The sequence below is a fragment of the Euleptes europaea genome, chromosome 7, assembly GCF_029931775.1.
Source record: "Euleptes europaea isolate rEulEur1 chromosome 7, rEulEur1.hap1, whole genome shotgun sequence".
Classification (NCBI taxonomy): domain Eukaryota; kingdom Metazoa; phylum Chordata; class Lepidosauria; order Squamata; family Sphaerodactylidae; genus Euleptes; species Euleptes europaea.
Window position 1 is genome coordinate 8651306 of NC_079318.1, and position 13987 is coordinate 8665292.

General features: G+C 40.6%; 1 protein-coding gene across 2 annotated transcripts in view; it reads left to right on the forward strand.

The window, feature by feature from the left end:
• The window catches only part of STXBP5 (syntaxin binding protein 5), a 210609-nt gene that overhangs the window by 126700 nt on the left and 69922 nt on the right, over nucleotides 1-13987 (forward strand). For both annotated transcript variants that reach the window (XM_056852557.1, XM_056852558.1), the window contains exons 9-13: nucleotides 3443-3521; nucleotides 6389-6543; nucleotides 8559-8631; nucleotides 10604-10751; nucleotides 10834-10901. In XM_056852557.1, the coding sequence (XP_056708535.1) occupies nucleotides 3443-3521; nucleotides 6389-6543; nucleotides 8559-8631; nucleotides 10604-10751; nucleotides 10834-10901 (523 nt within the window). The remainder of the gene's footprint in view (nucleotides 1-3442; nucleotides 3522-6388; nucleotides 6544-8558; nucleotides 8632-10603; nucleotides 10752-10833; nucleotides 10902-13987) is intronic.

Consider the following 13987-nt stretch of genomic DNA (forward strand, 5'->3'; position numbering starts at 1 on the left):
TTCCATTGCTAAAGAGTCACTGTGGGGTCCAGTATCTCTTGAACATATTTTATTTTCTGAATAAGCCTCAGTTTAAGATTTGTGGAGAGAGCATGTCCCATTGTTTTTAAGGCCATATCCCATTGTTTTGGCAACCTAGGGCGCTCTAACAAACTACACTACATTGTGGAGAGGAGGGGAAGAAACCAGATAAAGAAATAGCCCTCATTGAATCAGCACAACCCCACTGTAACTTTTGATGCTGCCAAAGTTAATGTTCAGGCTTTGCATATGAACTTCAGCTGCTTGTAATGATCATCTTAATGACGAAGTTCTTCTCTGGCTTGGTTTTAGTTCCAGGGTTTCTGTTTCCCTTCCTTCTCCTGAGTTGCAGCAGTAGCCAAAGCAGAGGAAGGATGACAGTGGGAAGGAAACCTGTCATTTTTGCCTTCTCAGCATCTTCCCCCCTCTCCTTCCCAGGATCCCAAACACAAATACAGCAGTAATAACAGTACTAATGGTCTCAGGCAGCCTGGATAATGTAGTGCTTCCCCTCCCCATGATCTTCAGGGGGGAAATTGTATTAGCTTTTTGTACTTTGAATATTGTCATAATAACTCCATCCAGGGTGGCAGGAAATGTGTACTGCTTTTCTACCTTCCAGCTGCTGCCCATGGAGAGGGAGAAGGAGAGAGTTTCAGACCCCCTTGTCTCCATGTTGCCACTGTTGCCTGAAATAATGGGATATACTCCTGAACTGCAATTTCTATTCATTACCCCGTTCGAAGTTTATTGAGCCCCTCTTATCGAGATTGAGACCTGACAGGGCAGGTGAAAGGTTTGAGATGCTCCTAACAAGGGGATAATCCTTCAACTACTCTTAAGGTCGCGAAATTTTGTTTAGCAGCAGTGAAAATTCGTCGCCTTAGAACAGTGCAATTGACAGATGTGTCCCAGCTGTAATTCTTTTTTTAATGTTTTAAAAATGTTTTAAGACTCGGACTGTAATTCTTTGATTGTAAGAATCTATTAGTCCATGCTTTCCGTTTTATCATGTTTTGACTGGCTAAGTGCCGCAAATAAATTCTCTCTCATCTATCTATCTATCTGTCTGTCTGTCTGTCTGTCTGTCTGTCTGTCTGTCTGTCTGTCTATCTATCTATCTATCTCTGGATATAGGGCTTCACAGGGAGGGCTATGGTGGTTTTCACAGTCCCCACAGCATTTACAAATAATTTTATTATCTCAAGATTTTTTTTCTTTATCAATTATACTTCACCTTTCTCCCCAGTGAGGGCCCAAAAGAGCTTACATAGTTCTGCTGTCCTCCATTTTATCCTCACAACAACCCTGTGAGGTAGGTTAGGCTGAGTGTGTGTGACCGGCTCAAGGTCATCCAACAGAGTTCTCCAACAGCTGTTGTAATTGTCCCGGCTCTTTCAGTTCAAGCTTACTTGTGTCCAGTGAAAGGACTCTGCAAGAATCCCTGATCTTTATGGCTTTCTTCTCCCTCTAGCAGCCATTTCCAACCCCAGGAAAGGTTATTTCCAGGGTTGTTGGAACATGTGGAGTAATAGCCTCAATGGTTGAGAGGCTGAAGGGAAGAGGGGACGAAATCATGTCCTCCTGCACCTTCTGTCATAGAGGCTCCACTCACACAAGAGGCCGGGGGGAGTGATTTTGCCTCCTGTCCCTTCCTTGCGGTTTCTCTATGGTCATTTATGCATGGGCACTTGGACTCACTTTTGGCCCTGGTCTGACTCAGTTGTTCCTTGGAACTCTGCACGAGTTCTCCATCCATTCAAAATCACTTCACTGCCAGCCCTGGCAATGTCCGGATCTTCCCATTCCTCTGTTAATCTACTTTTTCCCTCTAACCTGAGATCAGCCTGGCTGAAATCTTCGTGCAGATGGCAAAACCGGGCCACAAAAAGATTGGCGTCCCTCACAGCCAATCACAAAGCAGTGTGTAAAGAGGTGGAGTTTCAAATACTTCCTGCTTCCTCAGAGCTCTTTCTGAGCAAAAAAAAGGAGTTTTAAAATGGAGGTTTGGATTTCTCCCCCCTCTTTCTTTCAGATAGCTCCATTTTTTGTTCATTGTTCTTAAAATGCTTTTTTATGCAGCAATTGGGTTTGGGGGGGACACCTTCTCTCACAGTGAGCATTGCAATTGCAAAGCAGCATTTAAAGGGGCGGGACTTGATGTGAGCTTGGAGAGAGCTTGGTGCAGAGATTCCCAACAGGAAAGTTGTGGGTCCAGCCAGCAACGAACCTCAGGCAAAAATTCCCATGCATGAATGACCTATGTGGGTACCACAACCCCAGGCTTTCTGGGGTTAGAAATGGCTGCTGGGGGGAGGAGAAAGCTGGGAAATATGAACAGAAGCTTACAGCAGTGTTGCCCGACATCTACAAAAAGGCTTCTCTAGAGACATGTTAATAGACTTGTGCATTGATATAAAAATAGAGCAGTTAGATTTTGCTTGACTTGCCTTGCATTTTGTATTGCCAAACTTGTCTCTAGCTTTGGGGAAATTCAAAGCAAACTCCATTCCATAATTAGATTGTGGATCGTGAAAGGATTTTTACTACTGATGCAAATGAAATAATTGTAAATGGTAATTACACTGTTGAGTTAATTTTACTGTAGAGGCGAGTTTTGTACTGTAGAGTTTTGTAAAAATGGAAACTTCCGTTGTATCTACTTTCTGTGCCAAATAGAAACCTAATCAAATGTTGTGAATTGGGTTGAATCCTACAGATATTTTGTGACAGAAGCAAATATTATCTTACCTTTGCCCAGCTGCTCCCTCTGACCCCTGAAAAGGCATTACAGGGGGTTGGAAGACTCTTATGGTCAAAATATGGGTTTAGGGGGCTACAGTGAGGAAGAATTTTTAACCCTAATGAATAGGGGTTCTCTGGATAGGGAACCTAATTAACATGCTCCTCCTCCTCCTAATTGTATTAGTGGGATGTTTATTGAGTATTCTTTATCGTTTCCCACTCTGTTCCTATTTATATTTACTTGGAAGTAACTTCCATTTAGTTACCTACAAGTAAGAGTGTATAGGATTGATTCTGTTACAGAAAAGAGTTAACCACTTGTAAGCAATGTAGGTGAATTATTTGCGTTTATTTCTGTTTAAATCAGCAATTCTCTTCAAAGCAGTTTGTAGTACATATAGGTTTTATGACTAATTCTATGCCACAATAAGTGCACCAAATGTTTGCTGCTGATTTTTGATATCTTATGGGGCTGTTTTTTATTTACGAATGCTTTTGATATGATGTTGTGTTTTTAAACATGTTGTGAGCCGCCCTGAGCCCAGCTTTTTGCTGGGGAGGGCGGGATATAAATTTTATAAAATAATTTAATAAAACAAATATTCCTAAGATTTTGTTGTAGTGTTCAAGATCAAAAATTATGTTTAAATGTAAATAAGAAAATGTTTTGTTTTAGGGAAGCAGGTGAAAGATGGAAAGAAGCCAGAGCCTTGTAAACCTATTCTTAAAGTGGAATATAAAACTACAAGAGCTGGGTAAGAGCCATAATGTCATTCTTGAATTCTATTGTGGTTGCTTGCATTGAATAAAAATGTATCCACACACCTCATTTTTCATACAGCCTTTATTCAAAAAGATTATGTGCACTTTAGAGATTTCACTTACTAGAATGAGAAGGCAACTAAAATCACAGTAATGTTTGTAATAGATTAAACCTAGATTAAATTTATTCTTTCTAAAAATTAAAGTGGGTGGTGCTGTACCAGTTAGTGGGGTTGCAAAATGTTGGACCCAAAGATAGATGGTGGAAGTTCTGCGTAGCAGGTTAACCCCTGTTATACAGGAAAAGATTGGTCATTGTTTTTGTTATTATACCCTTCTTTTGAGCCAAATTGGATGCCATGGCAGGTTACGATTCAAATCTGTAACTCTATGGACTCTCCTGGGGAGATTCATCAGGAGGGCTTTAAATAATAATAAATTTATTATTATTATTTTTAAAAAGGAGGGCTTTAAACTGACACCTCAAAGGGAAGGTGATGACCAACATAGGGATATCAGTGAAGGAGAGCAAACAGCAGAGGCCCACCTGAGAGGGCCAGGTCAAATGGAGACAAAGGTGCAGGGCTTTAGGTGTCTATGTACCAATGCCCAAAGCTTGGGCAATAAGAAGGAAGAGCTTGAGTTTCTTATGCAGACAGAGGGATATGATTTAGTAGGCATTACAGAGACTTGGTGGAATGATTCCCATGACTGGAATGTAGTAGTGGATGGATATGAGTTGTCAAAGAGGAGGCAGAGTGGCACTGCTTGTCAGGAAATTCTGAAGGAGGTGGGTGACAGCCCAGTGGAAAGTATCTGGGTGAGGATAAGGGAAGGAAGGACAAACAGTATTGTGGTTGGAGTCTGCTGCAGACTTCCTGACCAGGATGTGGAGGTGGATGCTGCCCTTCTGAGCAGCTTGACAATGTATCCAAGCAGCATGACCTTGTTGCTACGGGTAACCTCCATTTCCCCGATGTGTGTTGGGAGACAAACTCTGTTAAACTTCCACAGTCACGCAACTTCCTGACCTGCCTGGCCAACAACTTCCCTTTTCAAATGGTGGAGGAAGCTACGAGGGGCTCAGCCATACTCAACTTAATACTAACCAACAGGCAAGAATTGGTAGGTGGGGACCTTAGGGGTAAGTGATCATGCCCTCTTAGAATTCCTTTTGGTGTGGGAGGCCAAGGAAATACATAGCCAGACGTATTTGTTAGACTTTTGTAGGGCAGACTTTAATGAACTCAGAGGTATGATGAGAGTCATTCCATGGGCAAGAATGCTGGAAGGGAAAGGAGCAAGTGAAGGGTGGGCTCTCTTAAAACAAGAGCTCTTGCAAGCTCAAGCCATCGCTATTCGAACAAGACAGAAACATGGTAGGGGATCCAAGAAGCCAGTGTGGATGAACAGAGGATTCCATGATAAGATAAGGAAGAAAAAGGAAATGTTCAAGAACTGAAGGGAAGGACATACCTCTAGAGAAGTGTATCTGAGGGTTGCTGAGCACTGAAGGTCAGCTGTCAGAGAGACCAAAGATCAGAGTGGGCTGAGGCTGGCCAGGGAGGCTCGCTACAACAAGAAAAGCTTTTTTTCATGGTACATGTGTGCACCTCCCAGGATTTCTCTGGCTCTTTTCTGATTTCTCCCAATTCTGGTTTGTGTGTTGGGAAAGATCACAATGAAGCCCAAATGGCTACTGTGTGTCAGGGAAAATTCAGATTTTCCCCACGTACATGGCAGCTATTTTCACTGAGATTGCCCCCTCAACAGCCATTTCCTCCCACAGCCATGGGAGGCTTTAATTTTTTTCAGTTGGCACTAGAATATCATTACATAAATATAATGTTATAACAAATATGTGTGTCAGGTTTTCTGAATCCTCAGGTTTCATTTAAAAATAAAATTTAGTTCCTTCTGTTGCAGAGATAGGGGAAAGGCTAGAGACTTACTATATTTTAGTGAAAGATGGAAATTAAGAGAACCCATTGCACATGGGCCTTGGAATTTTGTTTCCCCCTGCCATCAGCCCTGACTATCTCTACTGTGCTATAAATTGGTCTCATTTTTAAAATATTTGTCAGAATGTTAAAAAAACAATTCAAAAGTGTTTACACATTTACACATTTAATGTCTTATAGGTGAGATGGGACCACAGAGTTTTAGAATTACCATTAAATCAGGCCCAGGCAGCACCAATGTGGGCTAGAACTAAGGAGACCCAGGTTCAGATCTCCGCTTTCCATATGCAACTCACTTGGTGACTTTGGGAGCAGTCACTTTTTCTCAACCTAGCATACCTCTTTGGGCTGTTGTAACAATAACATAGAAGAATGGGGGGGATGTGATGTGATAACATGCAACCTTATGATTCCATGGCTAAGTGGTTCATGAGAAAAAAAATCAATTTTACTTTTGAGATGTCATATCACTAGGCTGTATTATGATAATACAACCCACTAACATAATTTCTCAGGAGGGCTTCACATCTGCATATTTAGATAGACTGTCTGAATTAGATGTGCTAAATTCATACTAGTATTAAAAGTTAAAATAGCGAAACCTTTGCTGAACTTGTAATGAGGAGGCAGGTATTAATTTTGCCTCTGTTTAATAATTCTGCAGATAAACACAATATTGATGTATTTTAATTGTGTAATCCATTGGTTAAACTTGTGCAACTCCTTAATCTGAATGAGGCCTTGAACATAACATGTTTCTGGTTGATTGTGCCAGTACATAAATTAGTGCTACTGTTCAGTCTGTTGATCTCAAGTAATTTGACAGTAAACATATTATGGCAAATTAAAAATCAATTCTATTCTTCTTACTATTTACTTAATTTTATTTTTCTTTCCAGAGAACCTTTCATCATTTTGTCAGGTGGTTTGTCATATGACACTGTAGGAAGAAGACCTTGTTTAACAGTCATGCATGGAAAGAGCACTGCTGTTTTAGAAATGGATTATTCAATAGTTGATTTTCTAACCCTCTGTGAAACTCCATACTCTAATGGTAGGTTTTGAGAGGATTCTTTATATCTTTTTGACTAGTTCATATTGGTTCCTTGCTGTTACTATTGTGGAATTCTGTGTCCTTATTTATAAATGGCAAACCTTAGCCCAGTCTGGATGTGCAGCCAAGTCGGTTTTAGGAATCTGGAGCGTGTCATGGGATTGTGTGTACTTCCTTTGTCCCTTCTGTCTCTTGCACAAATATCCTGTCCCTCAACATTGCATGTTACTGTGACCCCTCGAAGTTAAAATGAAACTATACAGAGTCCAATACACATCTTGTTGAAACAGGGTAGTGGTAAAGGTTTATTTGTGTGCAAGAAGGGAATGTCAGGACGAAGATGTTCCAGGTTCTACAGTTTACTCCGTGTTCCTAAAGCCAAAGCTGAACCCATATTTCATTGTCACACCATTGGCTACCAATCGGTTACCAGGTGCAGTTCAAGGGATTGGTTATGGTATAGAAAGGCCTTAATAGCCTTGGACCCACATACTTGCGGGACTGCCTCACCACCTGTGCTGTGCCATGACAGCTTCGCTCATCTGAACAAAGTATTTTGAAGGTGCCACTCTGCAGATGGTGACTGTCCACTCACATGCATTCTCTGTGGTGGCACCCAGTTTGTGGAACAGCCTGCCTGAGGTGGTCAGTAAGGCTCCCACACTTATCATTTCACAGATTGTGCAAAACAGAAGTGTTCCAGAGGGCATTTTTATAAAGAGATTTTGACTGGTAGAATGGAACAGTCCAGGAGAGCACCTTTATAATGGAACAAGACTGTAGTCTAGTGCATTGCATTGATTATTGTAGGTAATCATCTTGCTTTTACCACATTGACTGCAGTGTTGTTTATGTATATCTGACCTTAGGCAGATTGTTGTTCACATGGTTTTTGAATCCCAATCCTATGGCATTGTTCAATTGATGTTTTATGCTGTATGATTATGTTGTTCTTTATTCTGTAATCTGCCTTGAGTCTCAGTGAGAAAGATGTGCTTTAAAATAATAAATATTTTATATACTGACTTGTGAATATCCCTCAAAAGTCCTAATAGTATGAACTCTAATTACCTTTACATAGTTTAAGGTAGATTTACAAACCATGATTTTGGAGGCTAGTGGTAACCATAGTTGTCTGACTTAGGCAAATAGTGATTATTTCAGTCAGAAGATGGTGAAGGGAATCTACATGAGACAGGAAAGGAGGAAGAAGTGGTATGAGCTCGTTGGTTGTTTCTGATGCTCCATGGTTTTTTGAGCATCAGACAAATTTAGCTAGTATCATTTGAAAGCAGACCCAGTAAATCAGTGAATTGTTTTGGGAGTCTCACAGAAAGTGTTTTCAGACTACATATTAAAAAGAGAGAAAGACTAAGAGTGGGAGACGTTCTTGACAGAAGGCACTGTGGAAGCCCAGTCTGCAATACTGAGAGGAGACTGTTTGAAGCTGATTCACCCATTATAAAGTTCATGTGACTGTCACAAGGAGTTTGGATCAAAATGGTACAGAGGGACGAAAGCTTAAGTCCCTTGATTCTGTGTGCTGTTGTCCTGATCCAAATCAGGCCTTCAGCATGGAACTCCAGGTGCACATCTGTTGTCAGACCACATGTCAGTCACATGGATTTGGTGATGTGTGCATTGGACTTCATCAGATCAGACTGTGCTAAATGCAAAAGATCATAGGTTTCGCTGATGCATACTGGCAATAAAAATACTTTGTTACCAGTAGATCTCTGGTAGTACCACAATGAAAATGTTTGTTACTAGTCTTTCTCATAAATATTTTTGGAGCTTTCTATATAAATAATCAATTAAATAGGCCTCATTGTTTTTTCTGATCCTTCCAACATTTGGTGTGAATAACTAAATTTAAAATAATGTCTTAGCTGTCACATTTTTACTACTTAAATGCTTAGATTGGTGTGTTGTATATAGTCTCATACAATTTCAAAGTAGTGGATTTATATGTCGAAAAAGCAACTTATTAAATACCTTTTTTCCTCTTTTTTTAGATTTTCAAGAGCCATATGCTGTGGTTGTCCTTCTAGAAAAAGATTTAGTACTTATTGATCTTGCACAAAATGGGTAAGAATTCAGGGTACAATGGGATTTCATGGAGAGGTCTCTGTTCAATAAGTTCTGCAATAGATATAGTTTGATAAATGTGGTTATCAAAAATTCTATATGTTGTATTCTGTTTTGATACTGACTTACTGAACTCTTTTGAAAGACTGTCAAAAGAACCAGTGAAGAGTGTCCTCAATTTTGTTTTTGTTCCTTTTCTGAAAAGCACTGAATACATTTCTACAGCAACTTGATATGGCATACCGTGGGTTGTTAAGCACACGTGTGCTTGGTGGGAAGCAAGAATGCAGATGTGTCCTTATTGTGTTTACAATATAATAGTTGACTTTGTTAGGGGAATAGATCATTCAAATCAAGGGTACATATAACAAACATCACACATTATGCATCATGTACATACAAGAAGTGTGAACCAGCCCTGTGAAGCTTTGTAACCATAGAGCTAAATGTTATACTTTACTGTTATAAGTTTTGTAATGGTTGGTTAGCCAAATGGATATTCATTTGTGAAATTTCCCCTTTACCCTCTTGCTTTTATCTTCTGTTTGAATTCCAGTTGCAATAGTCATCCTAAACACAGATTGTAGCTGGTATACTTTTATCCTGCCCTTTCTTCAAGGAACTCTAAGGCCATTAACGCATGGGCGTATACGAATTAATTTGTCCCTCTGATATAACACAATTGCAGCAGGCTTTAAACTTAAGTCGCTGCAAGCCTGCACTTTGCAGACCTGGGGAAGTTCCGGTATTGGGTGGGTCGATCACGCAGGCCATGCATGTTGCCTCGTAAGATTCACCACAAGTCAGGGAGTTTAGCAGGATAAACGGCCATGCGTTAACGGCCTGACATACATGGCTCCTTCATTAGCAGTGAGCCATATTAATGACATCACACACAGCTGTTCTCTAACATTTTAGAGGGTAATCCTACTCAAAACTCTACTCATACCTATTCAGTGGTGTTTACTTCCAGGAAAGTGTTTGTAGGATTGCATTGTCATTGAATGAATTCTTTGTGGAATACATTAACTATATTAAACTGAAGGTTTTTTTTAAATGTGTAAAAAGTGCATTGGCCACCCTCAGCAGATTAATTGAGCTGAACATGGCTAATGAATGTTCTTCACTCTTATGTTCCAAGAAAAACTATAAACTAATATTTCATAATATAAAAACTATAAAATAATACTTCATTAGTGCATTGTAGGAGCCCCGTGGCGCAGAATGGTAAAGCTGCAGTACTGCAGTCGAAGCTCTGCTCACGACCTGAGTTTGATCCCAGCGGAAGTTGGTTTCAGGTAGCTGGCTCAAGGTTGACTCAGCCTTCCATCCTTCCGAGGTCGGTAAAATGAGTACCCAGCTCACTGGGGGCAAAGGGAAGATGACTGGGGAAGGCACTGGCAAACCACCCCGCAAAACAAAGTCTGCCTAGAAAACGTTGGGATGTGACGTCGCCCCATGGGTCAGGAATGACCCGGTGCTTGCACAGGGGACCTTTACCTTTTATAGTGCATTGTACATAGTTACAGCTTCTTCCCTTGTTGTCTGTGTAAAGTATCACTTGCATAGATAGTGCATTCCTGAGGTGGGGGCTGAAAGCTCTGGAGGCGTCATAACCCCACTACCAGCGTAAGTGGCCTCTTATCATGGAATAAGAGGCACTTACACTGGCACCACAGAGCTGCACACCTCCCTTCCGACGCCGCTGTCTCTCCGGGACCTAAATTCCGGAAGAGATATGTGGTGCTGGTGTGTGTGTGGGGGCATTCCCAGGGCATTCCTGGGGGTGGAGCCCTATCTTTCTTTTAAAAACTTGTAAAAACTTCAGTGGCCAGGGAACCTCTTTGGAGGCAGCGCAGCAGTGCCTCAGCTACGCGGTCCCCAGCCGCCCCAAGGCTCAGGAATGAACTGTTAGTTACCAAACTTTGTATTCCTTCTGTTCTAACCTAATTTTTACTCCCTTTCTTTAAAGGTATCCTATATTTGAGAATCCCTATCCCTTGAGTATACATGAATCTCCAGTTACCTGTTGTGAATACTTTGCCGATTGTCCGGTGGACCTTATTCCAGCACTTTATTCAGTTGGGGCTCGACAGAAGCGTCAAGGTTATAGTAAAAAGGTACTAAGAAGAATTAAAATTCTTACTTCTTACTGATTATGTTAAGTGTCATTGAGTTTAAACTATTGGTTTATTTACTTAGGAATGGCCTATCAATGGTGGAAATTGGGGTTTGGCCGCACAGAGTTATCCAGAGATCATTATTACTGGGTAAGTAGCAAGATGGCTTTAAATGGTAAGAGCTCAAAGGTTAACAGGTGTGCTAATTTATTAACTGTTCTATAGTTGCCTTTGAGCATTATTTTTATTGGTTTATATGGTTTTAGACTCTTTGAACAGAGAAAATTTGGAAAAAATAGCCTATGCATTTATATACAGAATAAAAATTTAAACCTTCTGTATTTTATCTCTGTTATCTGTTTTGTAAATCAAAGCTTCTTAAACGGTGGATCGCGACCCCATATGGGGTTGCATAACAATGTGGGGGTTGTGAAAAATTTGGCAACAGTAAAAGGTTTCTGAACCTTTTATCAGTAAATGTTTGATTTGTATACCTATTTTATATATCTATATACCTGGGGTCGCGTAAAAATTTCTCAGGCGAAAAGGGATTGCGAGTGGAATAAATTTAAGAAGCCCTGCTGTAAATAATGTCCCAAGCATTTACATTGGTTCTGCAAGCATTCTGAAAATGAGATGCAATGTTACTTAGTTTGCAGACGAGGTAAGCTAGAAAGTATATTTACCAAAATGGTAGCCATGTTATTTTGATGTAACAGACCAACAAAGGTTGTTATTCGGGTATCCAATTTACCCACAGAGAAATAAAAATATGCACAGACCTTTTGTTTAGGTCTGTCTTCTGTCTTCTACTTCTCCTGTTATTTCTTGCTTGGAGCATGACGAAAGAATGGTGGTTTAAGACGAACCCTGGTTAGCTGTATGAATGTGTGTATGGAGCTTAACTGTTTTCCTTCTGCTGACTGGAATCCTAAATCCGAATTGAATCTTGGCTTGCAGAGGAAACTAACTTCAGTTAAGGTATGCCTACATTCATATGTCACAGGCAACTGGGATTATTCTTAACCCATCATTCATGCAACACCTTCCACACAAGAAGGAAAGAGGGAGGAACCAGATTCGGGCATATATCAGGCAAAAGCTGAGTTCTTGCAGATTCTTAATTAACTGTAGATAAATTGGAAGTCTTAAGTGGAGCCACAGAGCTTTGTGGCATTTTAAAGACGATATTGCAGTATAAGCTTTCATGAGCTAGTACCCCTTAATTAGATGCATCTAATGAAGGAGGTTTTGGCTAATGAAAGCTCATGCCATAACAAGTTTCTTAACAGTGCAATCCACAAAGGGGGACAAAAGTGCTGAGGAGGTGGTGTGACCCCAGTGCCGGAATAAATGCTACTTGTGCCGGCTTAAGGGGCATTTACACCAGCGCTGGGGCACTTACGCCAGCACCGGGGAGTGGCATGGCAGCACCATGCACAGGTGCTGGCGCAGCCGTGGCAGCAGTGTACACCAGCATACCTCTGGTGCAGGAGCTTGTGCCTGGTGCGGGGGCAGGGCTGGCATTAATCAGCTCCCTGAGCCCTTTCAGCATGGGAATGCCCACATTTGCTGGCGTGAACTGACGCTGGCAAAAATGTAAGAACAGCCCCTGGAGCTGCATACAGTGATTCCACGTGTGTTTGGGACTGCGGCTAGCGTCCCTGTCGGGTTGCTAGCTGCAGTGCAGCTAGTTGCTTAGGAGGTGGCTCAGTTGCACCGTGGCTGTGCAGTTCCTGGCTGTGGTGCAACTACCCCCCCCCCCTCTGGATTGTACTATTAGTCTTTAATGTGCCTCAAGGCACCTTGATGTAAACTATATTTAGTGTAATGTTCATTATATGATTATCTGTCAGTAAATCTTGAATAGTGATGATAACTCTTACAGTGCTGACTACTTTAAGTTGAGTTTTGATGACTTGTAGAAATCATTTTTATCACTTTTTAATTTGGCTATATATTATAGTATCAAAAAAGCAATCAGATGCTCACATATTTAATGACAATGAACGATCAACTAAAAAGAATATATTTTGAAATCTTTATCCTGCACAATCTAACTTAATCTAATTTAAATTTGAATTAATAGTATAGTCTACACAAGCCACAATCAAATTCCATTTGTGGTAGTTAATACACATATCCTTTTATTGGGAACAATTGTGAAGCAATGGTATTGAACCTAAAGAGTTAAACATTCATTGTTTGTATTAATAGACTCCTGAAGATAATTCCAGATATGTTACTGATGTTAGTCTGCAGCAGCAAAATAAAACAGGAGTCCAGTGGCATCTTAAACAACTAAAAAATACGTATTGCAACATACTTTTTTTGTGAACCAGAGCTTTGCTTCATCAGATGCATGAAGTGTCCATCCACGAGTAGAATCTTTAGACTCAAAACTGCCTACATGGGTGGGCAGGAGATGTTATAAAAAGTTGCCAGTTAAATACTGCAGCCAATCAAAGAATTATCAGTTCACTCAGAGGGAATCCTGAATATATTGAAGTGGTGGTGATCCTTGAACCACAAGGAAAGGCAGGGTATAAATGTTTTAATACATACATACATGCATGCATTTTAACTACAGGTGCTGGGGATTGAACCTGGGGACATCTGCATGTCAAACAGATATCCTACCACTGAGTCATAGGCCCTCCTTGAAGTACATAAAGCTAGCTCAGTTATCAGTTGCTCTCAACAACATTTCTGGCAGGGTATGTATGAGCTTTCATGAGCCACAGCTTACTTCTTCAGATACAGCTAGAATGTCATTCCATCTATCCTTAAGTAGAGAGAGTGAATTAGACACGCAATGGCAATGTAAATATAAAAAACAAGTAAATGACATTAGCAAGCATGATTGGATTAGGTATGATATGCAGAGGGGTAGTAAGCATGGAGAAATCAGCATTGGTAATGAGACAGGAATCCCAGAACTCTATTAAGTCCTGGAGAATGTGTAGTGTTGAGCTTCATTATTAGTTGTAATTCAGCAGTCTCTCTAATCTCTCTTTGAAATCCCTTTGTAAAAAGAACTGCTACTCTAAAATCAGCAACTGAATATCCTGGAAGGTTAAAATGTTCCCCCACTGGTTTCTGAATATTGTAGTTTCTGATGTCAGACTTATGTCCATTCAGTCTTTGTTGCAGGGACTGGGCCTGTTTGTCCAATGTAGAGGGTGGACAGGCATCGCTGGCATGTGATGGCACAAATCACGTTAGAAGATGAGCAG